The sequence below is a fragment of the Amphimedon queenslandica genome, unplaced genomic scaffold (genome assembly GCF_000090795.2).
Source record: "Amphimedon queenslandica unplaced genomic scaffold, v1.1 AMPQUscaffold_12854, whole genome shotgun sequence".
Lineage (NCBI taxonomy): Eukaryota > Metazoa > Porifera > Demospongiae > Haplosclerida > Niphatidae > Amphimedon > Amphimedon queenslandica.
This window is the reverse complement of record NW_003546910.1, coordinates 19,233-31,915: the sequence shown is the minus strand read 5'-3', so window position 1 is coordinate 31,915 and position 12,683 is coordinate 19,233. Positions and strand designations below refer to the sequence as shown.

The following is a 12,683-nucleotide window of genomic DNA, read 5'->3' as shown; positions in this document are numbered from 1 at the left end:
ATACACAAAATGTAAAGTGTATTTTAACACCATAATCTAATGAATTATAATTGAAATATCTAGTCATAAAATAGGTGTAAGTAGTATAGGTTACTAATATTCTGTGATTTGTTAGTTAAAGTAATCATGATACATTCTCTCTCCTACAGATATCATGATATGGATGGAGTGGTTGATTTCCTAATATTAGAGAGTGTTTATAAGACCAGTATACAGACCCAGTGGAGCAATGGATCAATATTCAAGAGCCTCATTGACAATCAGTACTACACTGGAACAGTAAGTACTAACATCATCAGTGTATAGTGTCCTATTGATGAGTCTTTTATAAGGTACTGAAGAAGGAACCACTTGATGAGGCTTTACCTCAGTCTTACTGGCAGTGCTATCAGGTTAATGACATGCATATACACCATTGGGCCATCCCCACACTACTGTACATGTAGTAGTGAGTCATTATAAATAGTGTAACTAAAGTAATCTTCATTGAAAGTGATTATTGTCAAAGTGAAATAAAATGGTGATTAATTCAAAGCAAACTGAACTGCTGTCTATGCATCAGCAGAAAAGGTTACTAAAGCTATCTTACTTGTTGATGGTTGATAAATGATATAACTGGAAGGTAACCTCATGCAGCTACTGAAGAGATTCTTAAGCAATGTAGAACAAACCACTAACTATAAAAGAGCTGCCCTGACCATACAATCCATACATTGTACATGAGTATTAACACTAAGCTGATACAGATTAGTCTATTAGAGTGACTATACATCAAGACCTACTGTATCTATAGACTCATGATGTACATTGATTTGATGACTTAGGATCACTCCATTAATTTAAGGCTCCTATACAACCAGGCTATCTATGGTTACTTTGATCTTCAGGCAACACTAAACACTGTTGCCTAGAATAGAAACCTGTTCTATTCTAGACAACACTACCAACACATTGCAAGCTATAGAACTGCCTGGTGCATGTATACTGTATAGTGCAGCCTTAATGCTTTACATTCATCTATTTATTATTATTATCATGTAAATTTATTATTTATCAATATATCATTGTTAGGTTAAATGGGACGATGGTGTAACTGACAGACTCTCCCCATGGGACATGGAGTTACCCTCCTCCTCCTCTCCCTCTCTCCCTCTCTCCCAGTCCTGGGGGGAAGGAGAGAGAGAGAGGATACTTAAAGGACTGGAGACAATAATGGAGGAGATGGAAGAAGCTGAGCAGTTTAAAGAACCAGTTAATCTAGAGGAGGAGCTGGTCTACTGTACTGTGGTACCTCTACCAACTGATCTAAGGACTATCTATAACAGACTCAGTAATGGATTCTATAGGTACAGCACAGTGTGGTGTACATGTACAATGTACATGTACATTAATGTATTTGGGGATCAATTTTTAAGGATTTTAGTAGATTCTTAACATTACATGTACATGTACAAATTTTTAATAATTATGGTTATGTACATTAATAAATATTATAAATGTGTATGTACATGTATGTTATTAATTTATTAATTAATTAATTTATTTATTTCTTCTCTCTCTAGACGTAAGCTCTCATTATTGTGGGAGGTTGTATTGTTAAGTCGTAATGCTTCAGAGTACAATGAAGCTGACAGTCCAATAGTTAATAACAGCAAAGTATTGACACAGACACTTGTCAAATTCATCAAGTAAGTGACATACACTGAGAAGTATACACATACAATTTCTGAATATACTAATATAAATGTGTTTATAATTGTATGAAGTATTAATGTAGTACATGTAAATGTAGCTGTAAAACATTTATCTGTAAAAAAAAGTTGATAATACTGTTATTATTTAATCTATTATTATTGTTATCATCATCTAGTACTCCTGATTGTGTTAATCCCATGTCTTGTTATTCTCCTCATGATCCTCTAACTGATGATTATATTAATAATAATAATGATCAGATCACTGCTGATATTGATCAAGAGACTGAAGTGTTCCTACCTCCTATGACCCCGCCTCCTGCTCCGCCCCTTGCCACGCCCACTCCTGTATCTCCCAGTGATAGACCAGTGAGAATGACTAAGAAAAGAACTAAAGTAATATTATTATTTTTATATTTATTTATTTATTTGTTTGTTTATTTATTTATTAATTCAGAGGTTAATCAGTGAAGATGAGGATGCTACTAATGCTGAATCAACCAATGATACAGTAAGAAATAATAATATTCTTTATTGATGACACGTAATATTTCTAATTGTTAATTCTTTTCATTCCTCACCTCCCTCTCTAGTCCTGGATATTAGGTGCCTCTAGATTAATTGATGATATTTCATCACATCCTGACTCATATCCTTTCATGGAACCAGTCGATACATCAATATATACAGTGAGAATAATGATGATAATAATAATAATAATAATAATAATAATAATAATAATAATAATAATAATAGTAACTATTCTCTGTCCTTGTGCAGAAAGTTTTAGCTAATTTTAATCAAAATTAGATTTTTTACGATTTTTTAAAGTTGCTCCAAAATTGGGGCAAGCATTCTGTACTATAGTACAAGGCCACAGGCCAAATTTTGCCAAAATTAAAAAGAGAGAATTTTACGTTTTTATAATATTTCCTGATACATATACATGTTCTTATGTTGTGTAGAAAGTTTGAACTGATTCTGATCAAAATTAAATTTTTGACGAATTTTTAAAGTTGCTCCAAAATTAGGCCAAAGTCCCTGTACTATAGTACAGGAATTTTAGACAAATTTCACCAAAATTGAAAAGGAGAGAATTATTCATTTTCATGTGTAGAAACTATTATTAGTTTATTTTATTATTTTAGGATTATTTAACAGTCATAAAACACCCAATGGATCTCTCCACAGTCCAGGATAAACTATTCAAAGAAACATATGAGACCTGTGGATCATTCCTTGAAGACATGAACCTCATCTTCAACAATGCTAAGGAATATAATAAAACTAAATCAGAGGTACATCAAGGGGGGGAGGGAGAGAAGAAATGAATTATTATAGACAATGAAGGAGAGAAAGACAGAGACAGAGAGGGAGAGAGGCAGAGAAAAGAAAGAGAATTGAGAATTAGTAGATATTGCATACCGTATAGTGCTTTATTTTGGCGATTTTGCTGTAAAAATTGTAATTGGCAGTTTTTAATTTGGCGATTTTTGTGTACACGTGCATTACTGAGCATGCGCATTAATGATTGGCGGTTTAATATTGGTGAATCTGCTTGCAAACCACCAATCACCAAAATAAAACTCTGCCAAATTAAAGCACTATATGGTACGTAATTGGTACACTAGGTGCTGAGAGAGAGAGAGAGTGACAGAGAAAAGAAAGAAAGAGTAGATATTGCATTATGAAGAGGTGAGGTGAAAGGAGGGTTGTTATTTTTATTGTTATTCTTGTCTGACCTTAATACTGCCAGCGCTGCTTAATTATCTGACCACAATGACTCTTACTCACCCGCACAGTGTCCATAGTGTCAGTAATGACAGTGCATATAGTTCTGGTGCAATTATTATAAAATAATGAGAACACTTTTACAAGTATCAGTTTAATTATACTGCAGTGACATTTTAGTACATGTACATATACTGGTAGTAGCCTAATAATGATACTGACTGTAGTGTGTGGTTCATGTATTGTCAGTTATAATGTATGGTATGTCAACTCTCAATATAAAGGAGTGTACTGTACTTCTTGTTGATCTCACTTCTGCTATATGAAGTGTATATGTGATGACAGTAATTAATGATGATAGAATTAATGACAAACATTTCAACTTGTTATTTTATACATGTACATGTACATTATTGCCCTTTTAATTCTCTAAGTCCATTATCATGTTATAATAATATCTGTGTTAATTTGTTTAGCATTTTCTTTTCCTCTCTCTCTCTCTCTCTCCTCAGGTATATAAAATGGCCGTTACTCTTCAAAACACGCTCAACGAGCAATCAAAGTCCTATCTTGGGGTCACTCCTGATCACACCCATCACTACAACACTCGGAAAGCTTTAGAAAGAATAGCCGGTAGCCTTAGCTCAATAGATAATAACATCATCGCTGGTACCACACCCTCTAAGATAAAGACCACACCTACTACTAATGATGATGACGAAGAGGAGGATGAGGGTGTGGCTATTAATAATGAAGGGACGAGTGATGTAACTAGTGAACGTCACAGTGACGTGTCTTACACCAGAGAAGAGGAAGAGGAGGAGGAGCAGTTTGAGTATTTAGAAGAGAAAGAGGAGGAGGGTAACACTAGAGTCACTAGGAGCCGTTCTAAAGTGATACATCATGAACAGCTGGAGACTGATAGCGACCAGGAGGAGGAGGAAGAGGAGGAGGAGAGAGAGAGGGTCAGGAGGAGTAAGAGGAGGATGACTCGGAATAAATCAAGACGTCACAAAAGACGAAAAATTGAATTTGAAGATAATTTCGATGATGACGTTCCTATAATTAGGACTAGGGCCGGGCGGGTTACTTACAAAAAGCATAGATATTCTTAAAGTTTTTAAATATTTTTGTTGGGTCTACCCGGTTAAATTTTTTAAATTATTAATAATTTTGAATCCATGAATTAATTAGTGTTTGTTGACCACGCCCACTTTTAAAATGGCGTCTATCGGTAGTCATTACTTGGAGTTGGAGCAAGTTCCTTTGGTGTTTGATCCTTTGGAGAAGACGAAAGGAAGCTTCTTCGATCAAGGGAACTTTCAAATGTTCTGTGTACAAGAAGGATTCTCTAAAGTGAAGGTAAATAACGGAGATAGAAGAGACGATAGTAGTTTGAACTAATCCGGTTGACATTACAAAGTGTCCTCATTATAAAGGTGTCCTTACTAGTTATGATTGTACTTGTACTTCTATATAGTAAGGTATTTTGGTGGGAGTTTTGCCGGATTTGGTATTTTTGATAACCATTTGTCCAAATAAAACCAGCCATCTTGAATCTTAATACACAAATTAACTAAATTGAACCCACCAATCATAAAAGTGTAGCAATTCATCAAAGTTTTCCCTTCCAAAATCACTAGCTACATGTATATACAGCTAGTATGTAATGACTGATTGGTAATTATGATTCATAATCTTTCCATTCTTCAGGTTAAATCAGTCAAAGAAGAAGACAACTTTAACCTTACCATACCTCAGCGTGGTCAGGTCAGGAGTATCAAATTCTCAGGTGGTCAACCAAAAATCCTCTCAATTCAAACTCGGAGCAATTCCGTTGAATTTGTAAACGTCTTTTCGTCCGATCGTGAGCAGACCCTCCCCCTAAAACAGCACCAGTATGACGTGGTTGGTTTCCATTGGGTTTTCCGTAATGATTACGTGATCCTCATCACCACCTCAACAGTTGAGCTGTATTCTTGTAACTCAAGCAGCTTGAGCTTCAAACTACTCAAGTCATTCAATATAAACGTGTCATGGGCCATATTCTCGCCTACTGAGTACATACTGATTGTGTGTTCTAAAGGTGGGAACTTCCTTCATCCGTTTTATTTCCGTTCTGGATCTTCGGTACCAATCACTCGTCTACCCAAGATTGAGATTGAGCTTGGCCCAAGTCGAGATCTCAAGGCGTCGCTTAAGGAACGTGACGTTTTTGTCATGACCTTATACGGTCATGTTTATATCGCTGTTATACGGACGTCACCCCAAGGCCCTGGTTTTGGCTCCGAAGTCCTTCTCTTCCACCTTCCTCACGACGGAGCGGCTAAACTATCCCATATTCTAAATATGGACATACCGGGTCGCTGTACGCTAAGTGTCGTTGATAATCTAGTGGTGGTACATCATCAAGCATCAAAGACTTCAATGATTTATGACATATCGTTTGGAGGTAGTATATCAGGATCTACTTTAAAGCACAATGCTGTATTGGCCCCTCTACCTCTATCCCCCACTGTAGTCCATTTGAGACAGAGATCTGGCAGCAAGACACCCAGTCCTAAGATCATAACTGATGATTCTCTGATAGCTCATGATTCATCCATCACTAGTATCACTCCAGAGCTCTATTCATCAAAGTGGATATTCTTCCAACCAAATGTTGTCATTGATGCTCAGTATGGTGTGATATGGTTACTCAAACTAAACCTCACCTCCATTAGTAATATGATGACTGACAAGTGTAACGTGATCCAGCTCCTCCTCATGAGGTCTGGAGGTAAGGATGTCATAGTTGAGGTTTTCAGAGAATGTCTTGAACCTGGTAGACAAGCAAATCTCTCCATCTTGGGAGCCATGTTTGATCAGCTTAACCACGCCTTTAAAATCCTGTCCGGCTATCATGACATTGGGCCTGGGAAACCGTATCAAAACTCAATCAGCCAGCGAGAGTTTTACACAAACGTTCTTGTTCCTTTTTCTGACCGCAAAGACATGCCTTATCAGTACATGGTCGCCGTGACTATTGAGTACATCCGCTCGCTGAATAAATTTGGTATTCAAGTGGAGCACTTTCTCTTTGAGCTAGTGATGGTGATACTAATAGAGAACAAGTGCTTTTATCAGCTCCACCAGTTCCTCCAGTATCACGTTATCTGTGACTCAAAGCCTCTTGCTACCCTCCTCCTCTCTAAAGAACTGGTCTATTCGCCGGCTACACAGCTGGCTATGGACATGTTTAAAAGACTAGGAACAGCCGATAGTGAGATTATCGATATTCTACTCTCCCGAGGACAGATTTTGTCTGCTCTACGTTTTGTTAAAGCCTCGGATAAAGTTGATACTGTCTCGGCCCGACTGTTCCTTGAAGCAGCTGCTAATGAAGACGATCACATGTTGTTCTATACTGTGTATAAGTTTTTTGAGGAGAGGAACATGAGGCTAAGGAAGAGGGCGGAGTTTCCAGCAGACGAGCAATGTAAGGAGTACGAAGAACTGTTTATTAATTGGTTTGGGGGAAAGAAAACGTAATATTTAAACTATTGATCTCTCTCTCCTTCTCTCACTTTTTCTCTCTCACACTCTCTCTCTCCTTCCCTCTCTCTCTCTCTCCCTCCCTCTCTCTCTCTCTTTCTTGCTGTAGTATTTTTGTGTGTTATAATATAATAAAAATAATGATATTAGATTTGATTTTTATTACAAGAAATTATTATAATTGTTGTAAAAAAAATTTGGTGATTTGGTCCTATAAAAACAATAGGGCAGTGTGTGGGCGTGGTCTGCTCGCACACGTGGTAATGTGTTGAAGGTGAGAGCAGAGGCCAGAGGCTGCACGTTTTGACTAGCTGTCCTCTTCTGAGCCTTTCTGGAGTAAAGGGCCAGCTTTTAAAGGTAAGGACACTATGGAAATTACGACAATACAGCTTGTTAAACCTCGGGAAGCATACCACCACACCGATACAGTGCACTCGCATCATAGTGGGAGGCTGAAGCCTCACCCATCATTTATTAATGATTTTTCTCATTTTATAGTTAGTATTATCAAGAATAGCAAGAGAAGTGATAAAGTGACCCATAGGCTCAGTCGTCCATCATTCAACCGCTCCATTTTCTATCATAACAGCTAATGAACAATCATCCGTCTCGGCCCCCCGCGGCAAGCTCGGCTCCGGAGGAATGGCCGCCGGATTTCTCTGCACAACATCAATTTCATTATCAATATCAGAACTTACAGCATGGACAACCAGAGACTATCCCACTCCCATCACAACAGCAACCTTCAGCATATAGTACAGACTTTAATCTGGATTCTTTCCTTGCAGCAGACCTCAATGCGATGTATGCAGCTCAAGCTGCTGCTACTGCAGGTGGTCGCAGTCAAGAATATTTACAACCTCTCTCAGTTCCTCTCCATTATCAGGTGGGTCACTCTCATCATTCAATTGATTTAGAACAACAAAGACCTCACTCACATTCAATAGTATCTTCTGGGCACTATGTACCCCAGGTACCCAGTCGGCCATTATCAGAAGGATTGCATACTTCAATAACTCCTCCTTTACGTCCTTCATGCAGGTACCAGGTGCATTATGATAGAGGAGAAGGAGCTTCATTTCAACGTGCAGGAACTCAAACTGAACAGCACCAACAGCACCAGTTTATATCTCATTGCCAACAGTATCCACAGCATCCATTGAATATTCATCATCATGATCATCATCATTGTTCTCATGTCCAACCAGCAGCTCCTACTAACAATCCTTGTCCACTGCATCCAAATAATCAGCTGCAGCCTTTATATACATCTCACCAACATCCTCCAGTACCCCAGCAACAGTTATCACAGCAACAGTTACCACAGCAACCATTACCCCAGCAACAGTTACCCCAGCAACAGTTACCGCAGCAACCAGTACCCCAGCAACAACCTTCATCTTCCAATCAAGTATTGCTCTATCATCAGCCTCCACCTGTTCATTCGCATTTATTACCCCAGCAACAGTTGCCACAGCAACGGTTACCTCAGCAACAGTTACCACAGCAACCATTAGTCCGTCGTCCATTGCCCCAGTATCACCAATCTTTAGTACGACAGTCCGAGTACATTCAACCCGTAATGGCAAAACCAACTCATATCATATTCCCTCCAATAATCCATGAGTTGCAGAAGAAGGATAGCTCAGGGAGTAAGCAGGTTTTGATACCAGTTCCTCTACCACGTACCAATAATGATAACAACAGTAAAGACTCTCCTGATCTTCCTACTGCTCCTATTCCTACTCTCCCTCCCTCCTCCCTCCCCTCTCTCCCTTCCACTCCTTATATACCAGAGCCCATTCTATCACAGCCTCCTACTGCTCCCACTCCTGTTCCAGGCCCTAGTGGGTATAATCCCGATTCTCCAGACTCACCGATCCGAGCTTCATGTCGCAATGTGGACATAGAAGGGATAAGAAGACTGAGGCTATTTGCTGATAGGTTTAAAGAGAGTCGTATTAGATACGAATACTCAAAGCAGCATGTAGCACAACAGATCAGTATTCGGTATAATTTCGAAATGACAGAGCAGCAACTGCAGCAGTTTGAGAGCAAGGCTCTCTCGTTTGAAGAGATGTCGGCTATGAAGACTCACTTGGAGAAATGGCTAATGGACACTCTTAGGAACAGAGGAATAAACGAGACCGAGATTAAACAGCTCAGTCAGTGGCTGACCAGTTTCCATCAAAGAAGGAGGAGAAGGACAGCTATACCAGTCCAGACTAAGAAGCAGCTTTTGAAAGAGTTTGAGAACAACCCCAAGCCGTCGGTGAAAGCTTTGAAGGCCTTAGCAGAGAAGCTTGGGATTAGATTTGAAGTGGTTCGAGTTTGGTTTTGTAACAAAAGAGCAAAGAAGAAGGCCGGGAAGGATACTGGACCAGAGGATGATGAGGAAATTGAGGAAGAATTGGATTCAGATGATGAAGGTAATAGCGATGTACAGTCATCTCAATGATAGAATGATTAATAGTGATATTACAATTATAATGATTATTATTATTTTGAGAGGATCAGTTTGACTGCATGGTAAAACAGGTTTATTATTATTATTATTATTATTATTATTATTATTATTATTATTATTATTATTATTTGCCCCTTTTTCTCTTAGCATTTATTCATCAATATATTTACTCACCAAAATATATTTACTCATCAATATTTATCTTCAGCATTTATCACTCTTATATTATATTCAATTCATTCAATCATGTTATTTGTGTTTTTCAAGTTGTTCTGATCATTCTTGATTTATTATTTTCTCAATCATCATTATCATCATTGGATATTGGATAATAGAAAAACTAATGCAGTTTATAGCTGGTAAATTTGAGGGGGCAAATAATTATTTTAGGTGATAGGCAAATCAGTTTTAATTTGGCAGATTTATTCATGTTTATGTGTCATTGAGTATCCACAGTATGGCTCAAAATGAGTGGCTTTATTTTGACAAAATTATTGACTATCAAAATGCCAAGTTATATGCAGCCATATACTGTATTGAAACTATGCAAACAACTATTGCTATATGAACCTCATCTATATCATAGATATTATACACAATTCTCTGTATAGCCTATTTCTGTATCATCATTTCCTTGCTCTGATTGTTTCTCTTTAGCTCTCACGTGCAGTCACGTTGCTAGTGTCATTCTTACAATAACAATACCTAATCCGATTTTTCCTATGAAAACTTTAACAATTATTTGTTGTTATTTTGCGGGTTTAGTCTCCTCCGGCAGTCTCATTAAACGTTTCTCAATCAGGCCGGAAGTACTTAAGTTATTCTAACCTTTAAATAAACAATCACAAGACCGCTAGCTGATACATTATGTATGTCCGTATGTGTAACTCTTCATCGATGCTCTTTTATATGCAGGAATGAACTTGAAAGATTTCAGGCTATGCAAACTAGGGGCTGTCCGGGCATACCTTATGCAATAGTAGAAATAACTTATGGTTTTAGAATAATGATTTGTCTTCAGAAACAGTTCAAACTTTTAATGTAGCATGAGTATATCAGTATGTATTGGAAAATATAATAAAAATTTAGGGAGATTTTTTGGCTCTTTTTTGGAAAAACCATGGGCTATAGCCTTTGCTTTTTCTGAAAATTTCCTACTTTTAAAAATGGTCATGACTCAAAAAATTAGTCAAAATCCACTCAAACATAAAAAAAGTTTAAAACACACAGTAAAAGACTTCTTTAAAACTGAAAAGAAAACCTCTTCATTAATCCATTGTGTAATGGATTAATATTGATTGGGGGTGTGTCTGTTTGACCAACGCCCACAAGAAATGGCATTCAGTTGGAGGAGAGTTCAAGTTTTGTTTAATGGTGAGCCCCCCGCCCTCTCTCTCTCTCTCTTTCTTTGACTTATTGTTATTTTTCTTTCCTCCTCCTCTTTCTCCAGGAGTTGTTAGATACAGTTCTTCTCTCAGTGCTGAGTACCAGAGGCTTGTTGGTACTGGGAAACTCAATTATGATGAAGAGCAGTTTACTATTGTAGAGAAACTAGAACAAATCAGACACCAACTGATGAATGAGCCAAATGTATCTACCTCACCCAATCTCTTTAACAAAGTATGTAATAATATTAAGTACATGTACATGTATACATACATGTACATGTACTTATTTTTAATGAATTTATAAATGAAGTGATACATAAATTATTGTTATAATTTTATTTGTTTTTAGTTTTTTAATCGCTCGAAAACTTCACAAAATAGAAGAATAATAAAAGGAGCTTACATGCATGGATCAGTTGGTAATTATACTTGTAATGTGTACATGTGAATATACAGGGAATTTACTAATAATTTACTAGTCATTGCTCTTTAGGCTCTGGTAAGACTATGTTGATGGATTTGTTCTTCAATTCAGTGACGTCATCAGTTGCTAAACAAAGATATCATTTCAATGAATTCATGCTAAGTGTTCACTCAAGTGAGATTAGAGACACTGCATCTACATGTATATTCATCATCAAGTTATGGCCATTTAAAAAACGGGTCAATTTTGAAAAATATCCATGGGCTATAGCCCATGGTTTTTTTTCCAAAAGATGGCTCCGAAATCACCCAAATTTTTATTACATTTTTTGATGCATATTGATGTCCTTATGCTATGTAGTAAGTTTGAGCTGATTCCAACAAAATTTTTTCGAGTTATGGCCATTTTAATGAAAATGCCAAAATTTTGAAAAATACCCAAGGCCCATGGTTTTTTCCAAAAAATGGCTCCGAAATCACCTCAAATTTTTATTACATTTTCTGATACATATTGATGTCCTTATGCTGTGTAGAAAGTTTGAGCTGATTCTGACTTCAATTTTTCAAGTTACGGCCATTTTAAGAAAATGCCAAAATTCTGAAAAATACCCAAGGCTATAGCCCATGGTTTTTTCCAAAAATGGCTCCGAAATCACCTCAAATTTTTATTACATTTTCTGATACATATTGATGTCCTTATGCTGTGTAGAAAGTTTGAGCTGATTCCGACTTCAATTTTTCAAGTTACGGCCATTTTAAGAAAATGCCAAAATTCTATTATAGCCCATGGTTTTTTCCGAAAAATGGCTCCGAAATCACCCCAAATTTTTATTACATTTTTTGATGCATATTGATGTCCTTATGCTCTGTAGCAAGTTTGAGCTGATTCTGACTTCAAATTTTCAAGTTACGGCCATTTTAAGAAAATGCCAAAATTCTGAAAAATACCCAAGGCTATAATAGCCCATGGTTTTTTCTGAAAAATGGCTCCGAAATCACCCCAAATTATTATTACATTATCTGATACATACTGATGTCCTTATGCTATGTGATCCCTCTCTCCTTATAAAGGGATCCATTCTTTCAAGCAGTTATTACCAAAGTCATCATCAGGTGGATCAGGTAGACTGTATGATCCTATTGGTCATGTGGCCAGTGACATTGCTACTAATGTCAGACTATTGTGCTTTGATGAATTTCAAGTTAGTATTCAGTCAATACCTTCTCCTTCTCTCCTAATAATAATAATACCCATTCCTTTATATTCCTCCATTCCTTCTCTACATATGTACATACAGTGTATGATGGTCTATCCTTCATCATTAGGTTACTGATATCACTGATGCTATGATACTGAAAAGTCTCTTCACATCATTATTTAATAACGGAGTGACTGTTGTTGCTACTTCTAACAGACACCCTGAAGGTATGTACTGATATACATAT

General features: G+C 37.1%; 3 protein-coding genes across 3 annotated transcripts in view; all 3 read left to right on the top strand.

Annotated features, from left to right (window-relative positions):
- Positions 1-4,589: 4,589 nt before the first annotated feature.
- Positions 4,590-7,094, top strand: LOC100631961 (uncharacterized protein C18orf8 homolog). Its single transcript, XM_003389971.2, has 2 exons — positions 4,590-4,787; positions 5,139-7,094. The coding sequence occupies exons 1-2, from the start codon at positions 4,647-4,649 to the stop codon at positions 6,954-6,956; spliced, it is 1,959 nt and encodes a 652-aa protein (XP_003390019.1). The 5' UTR covers positions 4,590-4,646; the 3' UTR covers positions 6,957-7,094.
- Positions 7,095-7,165: 71 nt separating this feature from the next.
- LOC105314504 (bromodomain-containing protein 4-like) lies at positions 7,166-9,602 on the top strand. Its single transcript, XM_020002709.1, has 2 exons — positions 7,166-7,316; positions 7,458-9,602. The coding sequence occupies exon 2, from the start codon at positions 7,552-7,554 to the stop codon at positions 9,415-9,417; it is 1,866 nt and encodes a 621-aa protein (XP_019858268.1). The 5' UTR covers positions 7,166-7,316; positions 7,458-7,551; the 3' UTR covers positions 9,418-9,602.
- Positions 9,603-10,744: 1,142 nt separating this feature from the next.
- LOC100631835 (lactation elevated protein 1-like) overlaps positions 10,745-12,683 on the top strand; it is a gene marked incomplete at its 3' end in the record, with an annotated part of 3,482 nt that continues 1,543 nt past the window's right edge. Inside the window, exons 1-6 of the mRNA XM_020002707.1 lie at positions 10,745-10,800; positions 10,877-11,046; positions 11,164-11,233; positions 11,308-11,412; positions 12,309-12,439; positions 12,564-12,670. Coding sequence (XP_019858266.1) covers positions 10,761-10,800; positions 10,877-11,046; positions 11,164-11,233; positions 11,308-11,412; positions 12,309-12,439; positions 12,564-12,670 — 623 coding nt within the window. The remainder of the gene's footprint in view (positions 10,801-10,876; positions 11,047-11,163; positions 11,234-11,307; positions 11,413-12,308; positions 12,440-12,563; positions 12,671-12,683) is intronic.

Bases quoted from the DNA above. Each gene is read 5' to 3' on its own strand.
- LOC100631961 (XM_003389971.2), top strand. From the start codon at position 4,647: ATGGCGTCTATCGGTAGTCATTACTTGGAGTTGGAGCAAGTTCCTTTG. The intron at 4,788-5,138 runs GTAAATAACGGA...TCCATTCTTCAG, and splicing joins AAGGATTCTCTAAAGTGAAG to GTTAAATCAGTCAAAGAAGA.
- LOC105314504 (XM_020002709.1), top strand. From the start codon at position 7,552: ATGAACAATCATCCGTCTCGGCCCCCCGCGGCAAGCTCGGCTCCGGAG.